The 17,372-nt window shown below is 37.0% G+C and overlaps 1 protein-coding gene across 4 annotated transcripts in view; it reads left to right on the top strand.

Moving 5' to 3' along the window:
- Positions 1–17,372, top strand: part of LOC149790206 (epidermal growth factor receptor-like) — a 320,772-nt gene that overhangs the window by 213,068 nt on the left and 90,332 nt on the right. For all 4 annotated transcript variants that reach the window (XR_016423815.1, XM_089972210.1, XM_089972209.1 and 1 more), the window contains exons 2-4: positions 4,736–4,855; positions 8,946–9,296; positions 16,387–16,527. Coding sequence is in view for 3 of the 4 variants with exons in the window: in XM_089972210.1 (XP_089828336.1) it covers positions 4,736–4,855; positions 8,946–9,296; positions 16,387–16,527 (612 nt within the window). In the remaining variant the exon portion in view is untranslated. The remainder of the gene's footprint in view (positions 1–4,735; positions 4,856–8,945; positions 9,297–16,386; positions 16,528–17,372) is intronic.

Genomic DNA, 17,372 nt, shown 5'->3' with positions numbered 1-17,372 from the left:
GGCACACAAACAAACGAGGCTGAGAACGGAAGTAATTATTATTTAAATAATATGATGGACGATCTAAACGAAAATATCGGCTATAAAAGGTAAACGAGATTTTACAACTATTTCTACAATGATTTTCGATACTTCCGGTATGAAATAAGAGGACTACTCAATTTATTGGATTACATGCAAGGAATTTGTTTAAAGTTTTATTATTAGGCTAAAGCAACGCCGGGTGTGAATCACGCCCGGCTTGCTCCATTAACACTATATGCTCATGTTAGTACCCTGTCCACGAGGTACGAGTAAGGGTACTAATATTAGTACTAACACTCGCACTAAACAAGTCGTATTCGCTTAGGCCAGCGAGCCCCATATCTTCAGATTGTGGTTTAGTGCTTTACGGCACAGCAACACAAGTTTAATGCAATTGGAGTAAAGCACCTTCTCCAAGGACACACCACGGTAGCTAACCCAGGCTGATCAGATGATAGGAACCTGCGCCCTTTCGGTCCTGATTCCAGCACGCTGACCACTGTCACCGTGGCTTCATGATTCATGATTCGATGAAGCTGTTATCCGCAAAACCAGATAACTCAGCGGTTACAGATTCGTTTTGCAACTCTACCGTTCCAATTTCGATCAGTTAACGTGCAGGGATTTAGTGTTTCTCATTTGAGAAGTTTCTTCCAACTACAATCGAACCTTTCCGCCACTGATCGGGAAAAATAAATCGGGAATACTCCATTAGCTGCCGTTGCAAATACATATACCTTATTTTACAAATGATGTCACGTGCACATCACGCACCACTTTTCTTCAGGGCGGCTAGACCGAGATGACGGATTCTTGGTCAAAGCAATCCTCTATTCTTTTTTCTTCTTTTTTTTTTTCTCTACCAAGAATGGGCTCGCTAAACCCTAATTTAATCCAAGCATTAATCTGAAATGATGGGACAGGGAAGTTTCTGCTACCGGTGATCCTTCTTTTCATGTTTGTGTTCTCTCAGTTTTCATCGTTAAGACATATATCTAGTATGGTACTTTAGTGCGCATGACAACGCAATGTTTGCTGACACGACGTTCTAAATTGCTACCAAACAGTTGTGTCCTTTAAAATGTCAAATTTAGTTGATAAAACAAACTTCAGCGCAGGAACCTAGACACATCGAGGATTATCATGTTTTAATAGACTAAGTAAAATGATTGAATCAATGTAGTTTTCTTCCACAATGTCACATCAGTGGCAGCACAGTACACATGGGTGGGTGTATATGTGTACAAAATTATCTAGGTTTCCTAGGTGAAGTACCATGCAATGTAACATGGTAATGTCACGCATTTTTAATCATTATGTCAAACAAGAATATTTTTTGCATTTTTGCAAAGGGTAGAGGTTTGGAATTTCAAATAAGAATAGGAACAGAAGGCCTACAACAAAACATCTATAATCTGTATGTACTAAAAATGTTGGATTCGTATGCCTGCCCTACATACATCTCATGAGATATAATATGTTGATGGATCGATATATGGATACACATATAAGATGATACATGAAGTTATAAAGCATGTTGAGAAAGAAAGAAACCTGTTAATTTGGGGGATTTTGAAAGTTTCAAAGGTCAAGGCCACTGTAATTTAAAAAAAGAAATTGTTGTTTTCTCATAATAACTTTTGTTCGGATTTCGTACCTTGACCAAAATTAGTGTATAATTGTATAAGACAGGCCAATTGTTTTAGGGCTAAAAAAATGTCATTGGTTAATATGACTAAAAAAAAAAACTGATTTTGCAGGATGCTTTTTGTTTTAGTGCAAGTTCCTTGACTAAACTTTGTGATTGGCTTGCACCTAGAATTAAAATAAAGACCTACAGAACATGGGTTATAGAGAGACTCTGAGGTGACGGACATGAAAAGCCGAACAAGAAAATATTGGTTTGTTCACATTAAGTTTAGACCAGACGTACAAGACACCGAGTGACCAGTTTGTCAATAATCTCATGTGTCAACCCAGCTGTACTAGATAGATGGATGACTGTTAAACAGGGGCGGGTATACAATATCTGTTAAACAGGTCCCGTATATAATATATCGTATATATATCCCGTTTACGGTACTAGAGCCTACATGGAGGATTGTTAAACAGGAAGGGGCATGCAATTTACTGTTTATGGTACTCTTGTTCGGAAATGAAAGGATTCCTTTTGTGCAGTTTAAAATAGCGTAATCCTTCCTAAAATTGCTACATTTCTAAATGAGCAAAAACTAATGTTGGTAGCGTACAAACCGATGCAACCGACAATGTGCAGGCTTGGGCGGGTACATAACCCATGCAACCTCTGGATTACGATTCCGACGCACTGCCAACTCAGCTGCCATGGTTCTAGTTAGAGAGTAAGCAAACTCTTTTCTCTCTGTGTGTGTGTGTGTGTGTGTGTGTGTGTGTGTGATTTGGATTTTTAATGTAGCTTTAACAATTTTTCAGTCATATAGCTACGATGTCAGCAGTGTGGCAGTTTATAGTGATGTCTAGCACTGCGGCATCATGCCGCAGAAATGTATCATGCTGTCCCACCCAGTCACATTATCCTAACACCAGTCCGACCAGTCCTAACACTAACCTCTTAATGCTGAGGCAGCTGTTAGTACCATTTTTTGTAAGTCTTTGCTTTGACTCGGCTGGGGTTTGAACCCACGACCTTCCGCATCTGAGGCGGACGCTCAGTCCACTAGGCCACCGGAGCGGTTTAGGGGAGGGGGGTGATTTTGAATAAAAGTTTCAACGTTTACTCAGCGATGTTATTAAAATATGCCTGCAAATGTTTTACCCAAAAACCTTGACTCTGAAGAAGTTGATATGCTAATAAGTAAGTTGAACATATAAGAAGAGACGAAGGGTGAATTGCCAAGACTTTATGGGTCTTTTGTACTATCTTCCCCCCTCCCCGCCCAATCTTTTGGGGTAGGATGCGGGGGTCTCAGATGAGATTCTCATTAATGGGAGAATACATTAAAAGGTCTAGTGCCCGCCTGATGTTTACAGCTATGTTTATTACCTTCTAAGCGTAAGCAAATTTGTCATAAAGTTTGGCAGTAGAATCTTATAGATTAAGATGTACATTTAATATTTTTTTTTTTATTAACGATGCACAATTCTCCGCGGTTCCAATGACAGCGGTGCTCTGATGAAGATGGTAAACCAAATCACAAAAACACAGGCTATAAGATGTAAACATGCGAATCGAAAACACAATACAGAATATATGTTAAACTCCATTTTGCGGCGAACATTTAATGCGGAAGTGATTGTTATGATTTTTGTATTAATAGCAACTGCATGAAACACGAACTTGAAGATACAGTTAATATACAAGATTTCAATTTTGGTTTTCTCTTATAGTAATATGGGGGGTGAGTGGGGTGAGCTCAACAGTAATGTTGTAGTGATGGCTGTGATGTGAACTGCTTACAAGGTGGCATTCTCGCTTCTGTCAAAGCAATGAATTGGCAGAATTAACGAAGATTTGTGAAACTTGGGGATTTTAAACATAAAATGTAGTACTGCAATTTTATTACATTACTTTAGTCTTATCAATTCAGCGCAAACATGATTCCAGTTAAAATTATTGACGAAGTTGACCCCAGGGTTAAAAATTATGTACAGACAGTTGCCTTTGCAACCAGATTCAAGGGGGGCACAGGGGCTTGTATCATTGCTTGCAATTTAACTGCCAGTCATACATATAGTATACAATATTATTTTATACTAATGTGTGACTGACAGTTAAATTGCAAGCAATGACATTGAAAATATTTTTTTTTCCCGGATTAGATTACATGCATGTGTCTTAAAGAAAATAACAAAAGGTAAGAACCATAGTAAGAACTCCAAGTGATGAAGAAGCTGACCAGCATTCAGAATTTGAAAACGTCAGAGAGAGAGAGAGAGAGAGAGAGAGGGCGCCATAGAAACAGGGATGTTGTGTTTAAGTATTCAAGAAATGTAATTAATACAGAATAATCAAAGTTGCGCATCATGCCAAATTTAGACATTGTTAATGGTAAAACTTTTTTGTTTTTTGTTTACCAGTAATGTCTATATAACATATTAGTGATGCACTTGCTTTCTACTTTTGTAATTCAAACATTGCTAATAGAAAATAAAATCAATCAACATGCAAATAATACACTTTTGAAACTGTTGCTAAGTTGTTTCATGGAGGTTGGGGAATACACCTGTAAAGTAAGCATATCTTGATGAAGAGTGACATAGCATGTGTTGTCATCTGGTGGAATGCGTAATTTTTTTATGTCATCATCTGGGTTGAATATGAAAATTGGAAAATGGTGTTAACCCTACGTACATGTAACTGGTACAAGGAACACAGCTCCTGAGACATCCCATAAAGTGTTTGCTTTGAAAGTCATAATATACAGGTATATGTAGAATAAACATAGAATAGTATACTTAGAGGCAGTAACGACTTTATAATAGTATGCACCAATTATAGGAAATTATGTATACTCATGAGGAAAACCATATTTAAATTCTTTACAACATGGCACACATTATATTTACTTGTATTTTGTAATATGGGCATGTGACCTAAATTACTAAATAAAGTATATTATTATTATTATTATTATTATTGGTATTATTATTATTATTATTATATATGCATGTATGTCCAGGCATTTCATTGAAAAGGCCATTGCTTTGTCTTATTATCATTTTATTTTTTCAGGTAATTATGGGCAGCCATGCAGAAATCAAAGTTGTAATGCCCCCTTGAAGTGCCTCATTGATACATGTTGGTGTGATGTCAGTTATAATTGGGACTCAGAGAAGAAGATATGCAGGAAATGTAAGTATAAATGGAGTACAGAAACCATAAGTATTAATATTGTGTGGAAATGTAAGTATAAATATAGTACAGAAATCATAAGTATAAATATAGTACAGAAATCATAAGTATAAATATAGTACAGAAATCATAAGTATAAATATAGTACAGAAATCATAAGTATAAATATAGTACAGAAATCATAAGTATAAATACTGTACAGAAATCATAAGTATAAATATACTACAAAAATCATAAGTATAAATACTGTACAGAAATCATAAGTATAAATATACTACAAAAATCATAAGTATAAATACTGTACAGAAATCATAAGTATAAATATACTACAAAAATTATAAGTATAAATACTGTACAGAAATCATAAGTATAAATATACTACAAAAATTATAAGTATAAATACTGTACAGAAATCATAAGTATAAATACACTACAAAAATCATAAGTATAAATATTGTACAGAAATCATAAGTATAAATATACTACAAAAATTATAAGTATAAATACTGTACAGAAATCATAAGTATAAATATACTACAAAAATTATAAGTATAAATACTGTACAGAAATCATAAGTATAAATATTGTACAGAAATCATAAGTATAAATATACTACAAAAATTATAAGTATAAATACTGTACAGAAATCATAAGTATAAATATTGTACAGAAATCATAAGTATAAATATACTACAAAAATTATAAGTATAAATACTGTACAGCTTCGAAGCTTCCAAGATACATATTCGTTCTATATTCTTTTTTTTGGTTGAATATGTAGAATGAATAATTTTTAGTAATTGAATTCTATAAAATGAATAGTCATAAATGTCATAATCTTAATTCAGTGATATGTGTAATAAATGTGTTACAGTTTTTAATCAGTGATACGCGTATGTATTAAGTTATCCTAAAGGTGTTAGTGTCAGGAAAAATAGAATGGACTGCATCAACATTAATTGTAATGTAAGTTGCCCATTAAAACATAAAAAGTATACATGTAGTATATTTGTGTGTGTGTATGTTTTATATGTGTGTGTGTGTGTACATGCTGTTCAGGATATGCTTACCTTTGTCTAATTGAACTCCACATTTTGTCACAGACTGTCCAGGATATGTTTACACTGGTTCAATTGAACTCCTAGCTGTGTCACAGTCTGTCTGGGATATGTTTGCCCTTGTTTAATTGAACTCCACATTTTGTCACAGACTATCCAGGATATGTTTACACTGGTTTAAATGAACTCCTAGTTGTGTCACATGTCTGGGATATGTTTGCCCTGGTTTAGTTGAACTCCACATTGTGTCACAGTCTGGTATATGTTTACCCTAGTTTAATTTAACTCCTAGTTGTGTCACAGACTGTCTGGGATATGTTTACCCTGATTTAGTTGAACTCTTAGTTATGTCACCGACTGTCTGGAATATGTTTGCCCTGGTTTAATTGAACTCCACATTGTGTCACATACTGTCTGGCATATGTTTACTCTGGTTTAATTGAAATCCTATTTGTGTCACAGTCTGTCTGGGATATGTTTACTCTGGTTTAATTGAACTCCACATTGTGTCCCAGACTGTCTGGCTTATGTTTACTCTGGTTTAATTGAAATCCTATTTGTGCCACAGTCTGTCTGGGATATGTTTACTCTGGTTTAATTGAACTCCACATTGTGTCCCAGACTGTCTGGCATATGTTTACTCTGGTTTAATTGAAATCCTATTTGTGCCACAGTCTGTCTGGGATATGTTTACTCTGGTTTAATTGAACTCCACATTGTGTCCTAGACTGTCTGGTAAATGTTTAGCCAGGTTTAATGTATATATGTGTGTGCATGCATATGTGTGTGTGTGTGTGTGTGTGTACATGCTGTCCAGGATATGCTTACCCTTGTCTAATTGAACTCCACATTGTGTCACAGACTGTCTGGCATATGTTTACCCTGGTTTAATTGAACTCCACATTGTGTCACAGACTGTCTGGCATATGTTTAGCCAGGTTTAATTGAACTCCTAGTTGTGTCACCGACTATCTGAGATATATTTAACCTGGTTTATTTGAACTCCACATTATGTCACAGTCTGGCATATGTTTACCCTGGTTTAATTGAACTCCTAGTTGTGTCACAGACTGTCCGGAATATGTTTGCCCTGGTTTAATTGAACTCGACCTTGTGTCACAGACTGTCTGTGATATGTTTTCCCTGGTTTAATTGAACTCCTAGTTGTGTCACAGACTGTCCAGGATATATTTACCCTGGTTTAATTGAACTCAACATTGTGTCACAGACTGTCCAGGATAAGTTTATCCTGGTTTAGTTGAACTCCTAGTTGTGTCACAGACTGTCTGGCATATGTTTACCCTGATTTAGTTGAATTCCTAGTTATGTAACAGACTGTCTGGGATATGTTTACCCTGGCATAATTGAACTCCTAGTTGTGTCATAGACTGTTTGGGATATGTTTACCCTGTTTTAATTGAACTCCACATTGTGTCGCTGACTGTCTGGGATATGTTTACCCTGGTTTAATTGAACTCCACATTGTGTCACAGACTGTCTGGCATATGTTTACCCTGGTTTAATTGAACTCCACATTGTGTCACAGACTGTCTGGCATATGTTTAGCCAGGTTTAATTGAACTCCTAGTTGTGTCACCAACTGTCTGGGATATGTTTGCCCTCATTTAATTGAACTCCACATTGTGTCACAGACTGTCTGAGATATGGTTACCCTGGTTTATGTGAACTCCACATTGTGTCACAGACTGTCTGAGATATGGTTACCCTGGTTTATGTGAACTCCACATTGTGTCACAGACTGTCTGGGATATGTTTACCCTGGTTTAATTGAATTCCACATTGTGTCACAGACTGTCTGGCATGTTTACCCTGATTTAGTTGAACTCCTAGTTTTGTCACAGACTGTCTGGGATATGTTTACCCTGGCTTAATTGAACTCCTAGTTGTGTCACCGACTGTCTGGGATATGTTTACCCTGGTTTAATTGAAATCCACATTGTGTCACAGACTGTCTGGCATATGTTTGCCCAGGTTTAATTGAAATCCTAGTTGTGTCACAGACTGTCTGGCATGTTTGCCCTGGTTTAATTGAACTCCTAGTTGTGTCACAAACTGTCTGGGATATGTTTACCTTGGTTTAATTGAACTCCACATTGTGTCACCGACTGTCTGGTATATGTTTGCCCTGGTTTAATTGAACTCCACATGGTGTCACAGACTGTCTGGCAAATGTTTAGCCAGGTTTAATGTACATATGTGTTGTTGTTGTTGTTGTTGTTGTGGGGTTTAACGCCATTTTTCAGCACACGATAGGCTATACATGGCGGCCAGTATTAATGGTGGAGGAAGAACCCGGGGAAAACCCCAGAAAGAACCACCGACCCACGAGAAGCTACTGGAAAGCTTTCTAACATACCCACATTGGTTGAATTCGAGACTCAAACCAATGCAGACAGAGGTTAGATGGCAGTGATCCATAATGGAGAGCACTTTAGACCACTCGGCCACTCAGGGCCCCGTATATATGTGTGTGTGTGTGTGTGTACATGCTGTCCAGGATATGGTTACCCTTCTCTAATCCAAGTTGTGTCACAGACTGTCCAAACTCAAGTGTTTAGATCAGCTCTTGCGAGACAGCGTGGTTTACATTGAGTCATGTGGCTGGAATTGAAGGGAACATGAAGAAACTGTTTGGCAAAAGACAGCCAATCACCACTGCTATTAATTAGAAATTAAGGGACTTTGTTTAAAGTGATATACTGAGGAAACAAAATGATGTCCCCTCAATTTTTCACCATTCTGCATTTCTGTACTCTCACTAAAGACTATTTAAGCTTATTGTCCCAATAAGTTTATAAACTTTAGTAACAGACCTTGATTTTCTGTCACTCTTGTTTTTCTGCCATTTACGTATCTGTTTACCTACCTGTTTGACATTGGGGACTTCCATTTACCTACCTGTTTACTCACCTGTTTGACCATAGGCACAATATAGAGGGAACACCATATTACCTAACTGAAATAAAAATGTCAACAATTTTGAGTGTCATTTTGATTTCTGTCTTTTTCAGTGTGCCTTGGTTCTGAAGCTGGATTAGTTCGAATGGGGTCATTTAATGAACACTATGAAATGTATAGACAGAAATACACCAATTGTACATATGTGGAGGGTAATCTTGAATTAACGTTTTTAGAGGGTGATTATGACCTCCAATTCTTACAGAGTATAGAAGAAGTGACAGGATACGTGTTAATCATTTCAGTGTGGTCCAAATATGTGCCTTTAAAAAATTTGCGTATAATTCGTGGAAGAACTTTATACAAGTACCATGAGGTGGATTATGCGCTTTATATCGCTCTGAATTATAACCCTAATAATAAGTCTCAGGGAATATTCGAATTGGGATTTAAAAGCTTGACAGGTGAGTTATTGTGATATAAATTTAAGTTGTTCTTGCAAAGATATTGACAACAATGCCTGATGCAGTTACCATACTGAAACACAGAAAGGAGATTTAAAGAAATTCACATGGGGTGTAAATGACATGGTCTCTTTTTGGAAAAATAACTATGAGGGTAACAGAACACACAAAAATCTCCTTTGCACAAAATGAATTAAAAGACGCAAGGAAAGTTTCATCCAGTTATTATGAACATCCTTTAATATGAACACCCTTTAATATGGACATAAATCATCTTTAATATGGACTGGTATCCTCTGCAGTAACTTTCCTTGTTGATGCATTGACACAGACTTTGTTAACTGTATACCAAGTATATTAACATTTTCCTTTTGCCCCAGAACTCTCTAAGTCTTTGGCAATGGGAGTTCAGTACTTTCTGGAAGTCTTTGATTATGGGAGTTCTGAACTCTTAGTGCCCAGAAATTGAAGACCCAGATAAGAAAACTGGTGGTCAAGTTGAAAAGAATGGAGTCTTCCAGAAATGAGACCAACAGATAGTAACACTTAGTGTAAACATGATTTACTGCAGTCAAATTTCATTAATTTGCTTTGAATGTAATGACTTTCCAGCCCAGGACAACTTCCTTGGTGTGTCCTTGTGAAAGGCACTTAACTCCCATTTTATCTGCTTGATATAGCCAGTAAAAATGACAATAAACCATCAAATAATCGTACAAAAGTTTATATATATTTTCTTGACAGTTTGAATGGGAAAGTTCATTATTTCTGTTGATGTAATTGCCTTTCTTTTTCCCAACTTTGTCTTTTTACGTTAATCTGTTGGGGAAAAATACCTCCAGGAATAAAAAGTTTTAAAAATATCAAGTGTCCATGGCTAGTTGTTGAGTGTCCACAGGATGTACAGTATGAGAGTTCTGAGGGGTACATGGCTAGTTATTGACTAGTTTGTTCACTATAATAACATACAGGATATGATGTAAGTGCTTAAAGACTGTCCCATGTCTCACTATAATAACATCCAGGATTGATGGAAGTGCTTAAAGACTGTCCCATGTTGCTCTATAATAACATGCAGGATGTGTTGGAATTGCTTAAAGACTGTCCCATGTCTCACTATAATAACATGCAGGATGTGTTGGAATTGCTTAAAGACTGTCCCATGTCTCACTATAATAACATCCAGGATGTGTTGGGAGTGCTTAAAGACTGTCCCATGTTTCACTATAATAACATCCAGGATGTGTTGGGAGTGCTTAAAGACTGTCCCATGTCTCACTGTAATAACATGCAGGATGTGTTGGAATTGCTTAAAGACTGTCCCATGTCTCACTATAATAACATCCAGGATTGATGGAAGTGCTTAAAGACTGTCCCATGTCTCACAATAATAACATCCAAGATGTGTGGGAAGTGCTTAAAGACTGTCCCATGTCTCAGTATAATAATATCCATGATGTGATGGAAGTGCTTAAAGACTGTCCCATGTCTCACTATAATAATATCCATGATGTGATGGAAGTGCTTAAAGACTGTCCCATGTTGCTCTATAATAACATGCAGGATGTGTTGGAATTGCTTAAAGACTGTCCCATGTCTCATCTTAATAACATCCAGTATGTGATGGAAGTGCTTAAAGACTGTCCCATGTCTCACTATAATAACATCCAGGATGTGTTGGGAGTGCTTAAAGACTGTCCCATGTTTCACTATAATAACATCCAGGATGTGTTGGGAGTGCTTAAAGACTGTCCCATGTCTCACTGTAATAACATGCAGGATGTGTTGGAATTGCTTAAAGACTGTCCCATGTCTCACTATAATAACATCCAGGATTGATGGAAGTGCTTAAAGACTGTCCCATGTCTCACAATAATAACATCCAAGATGTGTGGGAAGTGCTTAAAGACTGTCCCATGTCTCAGTATAATAATATCCATGATGTGATGGAAGTGCTTAAAGACTGTCCCATGTCTCACTATAATAATATCCAGGATTGATGGAAGTGCTTAAAGACTGTCCCATGTCTCACAATAATAACATCCAAGATGTGTGGGAAGTGCTTAAAGACTGTCCCATGTCTCAGTATAATAATATCCATGATGTGATGGAATTGCTTAAAGACTGTCCCATGTCTCACTATAATAACATCCAGGATTGATGGAAGTGCTTAAAGACTGTCCCATGTCTCACAATAATAACATCCAAGATGTGTGGGAAGTGCTTAAAGACTGTCCCATGTCTCAGTATAATAATATCCATGATGTGATGGAAGTGCTTAAAGACTGTCCCATGTCTCACTATAATAATATCCATGATGTGATGGAAGTGCTTAAAGACTGTCCCATGTTGCTCTATAATAACATGCAGGATGTGTTGGAATTGCTTAAAGACTGTCCCATGTCTCATCTTAATAACATCCAGTATGTGATGGAAGTGCTTAAAGACTGTCCCATGTCACTCTGTAATAACATACAGGATGTGTTGGGAGTGCTTAAAGACTGTCCCATGTTTCATTATAATAACATCCAGTATGTGATGGAAATGTTTAAAGACTGTCCCGACCACTCCAGTGGCCTAGTGGTTAGAGCATCTGCCTTGGATGCGGGAGGTCATGGGTTCGATTCCTGACCAAGTCATACCAAAGACTTGTAAAAATGGTACTAACAGCTGCCTCGCTAGGTGCTCAGCATTAAGAGGTTAGTGTTAGGACTGGTTATCCTGGTGTCGGGATAATATGACTGGGTGGGACATCATGCTTCATGTTTGCGGCATGATGCCCCACTGCTAAGCATCACTGTAAACTGCCACACTGCAGACATCATATTAATATGACTGAAAAATTGTTAAAGCTATGTTAAAAATCCAAGTCACACACACAAACAGAAATACTGTCCTATGTTGCTCTATAATAACTGCACCATGCATTGTTTGCTCATGTTAGAATGAAACATTTGCACAGGCATCATATGCACATGTTAAAATGACTCATTTGCATAGGGCATTATTTGCTCATGCTAATATTACTTATTGGCACAGGCATCATATGCACATGTTAAAATGACTCATTTGCATAGGGCATTATTTGCTCATGCTAAAATTACTTATTGGCACAGCATCAAATGCACGTTAAAATGACTCGTTTGCATAGGGCATTATTTGCTCATGCTAAATTTACTTATTGGCACAGGCATCAGATGCACATGTTAAAATGACTCATTTATGCCATGCATTGTGTATTTGTTATAAAATGACTATCATTCATTTCGTAATGTACCCAGTCTTTACTTTACAAATATTACCTTGTTTTCAAATGACACTGGCTCCTCACTCCCACTCTATATTAACCACTTTTACATCAGAGCATCACTCCCAGTATGTATTAACCACATTTTTACATCAGCCCATCACTCCCAGTATGTATTAACCACACTATTACATCAGCCCATCACTCCCAGTATGTATTAACCACACTATTACATCAGCCCATCACTCCCAGTATGTATTAACCACACTATTACATCAGTCCATCACTCCCAGTATGTATTAACCACACTATTACATAAGTCCATCACTCCCAGTATGTATTAACCACACTATTACATCAGTCCATCACTCCCAGTATGTATTAACCACACTATTACATCAGTCCATCACTCCCAGTATGTATTAACCACACTATTACATCAGCCCATCATTCCCAGTATGTATTAACCACACTAATACATCAGTCCATCATTCCCAGTATGTATTAACTACACTATTACATCAGTCCATCATTCCCAGTATGTATTAACTACACTATTACATCAGCCCATCACTCCCAGTATGTATTAACCACACTATTACATCAGCCCATCATTCCCAGTATGTATTAACTACACTATTACATCAGTCCATCACTCCCAGTATGTATTAACTACACTATTACATCAGTCCATCACTCCCAGTATGTATTAACTACACTATTACATCAGTCCATCACTCCCAGTACGTATTAACCACATTTTTACATCAGCCCATCACTCCCAGTATGTATTAACTACACTGTTACATCAGTCCATCACTCCCAGTATGTATTAACCACACTATTACATCAGCCCATCACTCCCAGTATGTATTACCCACACTATTACATCAGCCCATCACTCCCAGTATGTATTAACCACACTATTACATCAGTCCATCACTCCCAGTATGTATTAACCACACTATTACATCAGCCCATCACTCCCAGTATGTATTAACCACACTATTACATCAGTCCATCACTCCCAGTATGTATTAACCACACTATTACATCAGTCCATCACTCCCAGTATGTATTAACCACACTATTACATCAGCCCATCACTCCCAGTATGTATTAACCACACTATTACATCAGTCCATCACTCCCAGTATGTATTAACCACACTATTACATCAGCCCATCATTCCCAGTATGTATTAACCACACTATTACATCAGTCCATCATTCCCAGTATGTACTAACTACACTGTTACATCAGTCCATCATTCCCAGTATGTATTAACTACACTATTACATCAGCCCATCACTCCCAGTATGTATTAACCACACTATTACATCAGCCCATCATTCCCAGTATGTATTAACTACACTATTACATCAGTCCATCACTCCCAGTATGTATTAACTACACTATTACATCAGTCCATCACTCCCAGTATGTATTAACTACACTATTACATCAGTCCATCACTCCCAGTACGTATTAACCACATTTTTACATCAGTCCATCACTCCCAGTATGTATTAACTACACTATTACATCAGTCCATCACTCCCAGTATGTATTAACTACACTATTACATCAGTCCATCACTCCCAGTACGTATTAACCACATTTTTACATCAGCCCATCACTCCCAGTATGTATTAACTACACTATTACATCAGTCCATCACTCCCAGTATGTATTAACCACACTATTACATCAGTCCATCACACCCAGTATGTATTAACTACACTATTACATCAGTCCATCACTCCCAGTATGTATTAACTACACTATTACATCAGTCCATCACTCCCAGTATGTATTAACTACACTATTACATCAGCCCAACACTCTCAGTATGTATTAACCACATTTTTACATCAGTCCATCACTCCCAGTATGTATTAACCACATTTTTACATCAGCCCAACACTCTCAGTATGTATTAACCACACTATTACATCAGTCCATCACTCCCAGTATGTATTAACCACATTTTTACATCAGCCCATCACTCCCAGTATGTATTAACCAACCATTTACATCAGCCCATCACTCCCACTTTGTTTTGACCTTTTACATTAACCCCTCATTCCCAGTATATATTAATCACACCATCAGCCCCTCACCCCGAACATGTTATTACCACACTTTTACATTAGCCCCTCATTCTCATTATGTATTAACCATATTACCATCCCCTCATTCCCAGTATGAATTAGTCACACTCGTACATTAGCCCCTCTCTCACATTATTAATTATTCACTCTTGCATCAGCCCCTCTCTCACATTATGAATTATTCACTCTTATATCAGCCCCTCACTCCCAGTATGAATTAGTCACTCTTACATCAGTCCCACAATCCCAGTATGAATTGTCACAATCTTATATCAGCCCCTCACTCACAGTATGAATTAGTCACTCTTACATCAGCGACTCTCTTCCAGTATGAATTATTCACACAACTACATCAGCCCCTCACTCCCAGTATGAATTAGTCACTTTTACATCAATCCCTCAATCCCAGTATGAATTGTCACACTCTTACATCAGCCTCTTGCTCACATTATGAATTAGTCACTCTTACATCAGCCCCTCACTCCCAGTATGAGTCAGTCACTATCTTACATCAGCCCCTCACTCCCAGTATGAGTCGGTCACTCTCTTACATCAGCCCCTCACTACCAGTATGAATTAGTCACTCTTACATAAGTCCCTCAATCACAGTATGAATTAGTCACACTCTTACATCAGTCCCTCATTCCCTCGCTCACATTATGAATTAGTCACTCTTACATCAGCTCCTCAATCCCAGTATGAGTTAGTCACTTACATCAATCAGCCCCTCACTACCAGGATGAATTAGTCAATCTTTCATCAGTCCCTCAATCCCAGTATGAGTCAGTCACACTCTTACATCAGCCCCTCACTCCCAGTATGAATTAGTCACTCTTACATAAGTCCCTCAATCCCAGTATGAATTAGTCACACCCTTACATCAGTCCCTCATTCCCAGTATGACTTAGTCACTTTTACATCAGACCCTCAATCTCAGTATGAATTAGTCACTCTTACATTAGCCCCTCACTCCCAGTATGAATTAGTCACTCTTACATCAGCCCCTCACTCCCAGTATGAATTAGTCATACTCTTACATCAGCCTCTCATCCCCCAGTATGAATTAGCCACATTTGTACATCATATTGATAAATTGCACATCAATGATGACTTTGGTCCATGGGTGGGACATTTCATTTTGGGCAGAGGGGGCAGGAGAGAAGGATATGCAGTTTAGTTTGAGTGAAAAAGCAAACTGCAGTAATACATTTGCAGTGTACTACAGCAATCTAATTCAATTTAAATTTTTTAAATTCAGAAAATGACCTATATTTGTTTCCACTGATAGCTACGTGGTTTGTTAACAGAAGACCTGAAAGTTATTTGCTTAACCAAACAATAATGAGTCTTTGACCTCTTTCAAGTCCACAAGTCAGAAATGTTTGGATACACAATAAAGATAGTATATTTGTCATAAAGGCCTATTACTCAGTGCTTCTAAATTTAGGTCACTGGGTTCTATTTTTTAATTTTCCAGTGATTGTACTTTCTTTGGATGCATAATTATGAAACTTGCTTATATGTATTTACATTATAAGTCACAGTCACATCATGTTTTTTATTGTATTGATATTATTGACATATTCTGTATGTTGCATTATTGTCAATAAATGTCTTATCTTATTCATACCAGATAAATGCAGGTCACAGTGACCTATTTTTCAGGCTTTCTGCAGCATACAATACCATGGAATTCTTGCTTGATATGTGTTTACATTGTACTTTTCAGAAATCACAAAAGGAAAGGTGTATTTTCACAACAACAATGCCCTTTGTTATGAAACTAGTATTCGATGGCAAGACATTAACCCAAAGGAACCCAACGAAAAAGTGTTCTTCAAGTCTGACACACTTTATGAGAGACGGTCATGTATGTATTTTTTGTCTGTAATCTCACTTTATTTTCTTCAATATCTTCTGTCACTGCTGTTTTTTTAATGTCCAGCCATAAATATGGAATGTCTTTTTAGTCCACACCATAAATGTGGAAGGCGTTTTATTAAGTACTCAAAATGTGGAGGGTGTTTTTAAATATGGAAGGTGTGTATAGTCTTACAATTGTCTATCTGCTCCTTTTGTTGGAACATCCACCCACCCATCCATTAGTCAACACATTATGTACAAACAGCTAATAATTACTTCTTTCAAACTGCACAGACCCAGATTTGTTGGTACATTATGTTTGTAGTTGGACTTAACATACAAGTGACCGTGAATGTTTTGACCTTGGAATCAGAATTGTTTTCTTCCAGTTATTGCAGTTGTGCTAAATTAAATGTGGTCAATCAGCCAATTCCAATTCTGTTTTCTATTATATATTTACTTTCCCTATTAAACTAGTGTGGCAGTCTTTGGGTGACAAATATGTTTAGTTCGTTATGCAAGGGAAGTAACTCCATATAAAGTACATTTGCATTTTGTTGTTGTTGAGATATATATCAACGCATATAATAGGGAATCTTCATTTGTTTTTGTTTTTTAAATTACAAAACTTTAAATTTGTTCACATTATTTGTTATCTGTTTAACATGGATGTTTTTACATTATTGGTATTGCATCAGTTCTTACATTTTTTTTAATGTGATAATGTAACCCAAATATGTGCATTCATTTTTATGCACAGAATCAGGTTTGCTAAAGTGTTGACATGAAAATCATCCTTTATAGCAAAAGGCAATTTTCTGTGAGGAAAGGAATGCCAGAATATTCATAGTG

Source organism: Sinohyriopsis cumingii, chromosome 10 (assembly GCF_028554795.1).
Source record: "Sinohyriopsis cumingii isolate HCF-2022 chromosome 10, ASM2855479v2, whole genome shotgun sequence".
Lineage (NCBI taxonomy): Eukaryota > Metazoa > Mollusca > Bivalvia > Unionida > Unionidae > Sinohyriopsis > Sinohyriopsis cumingii.
The sequence above is the reverse complement of the archived record's forward strand: the minus strand, read 5'-3'. Positions and strand labels throughout refer to the sequence as shown.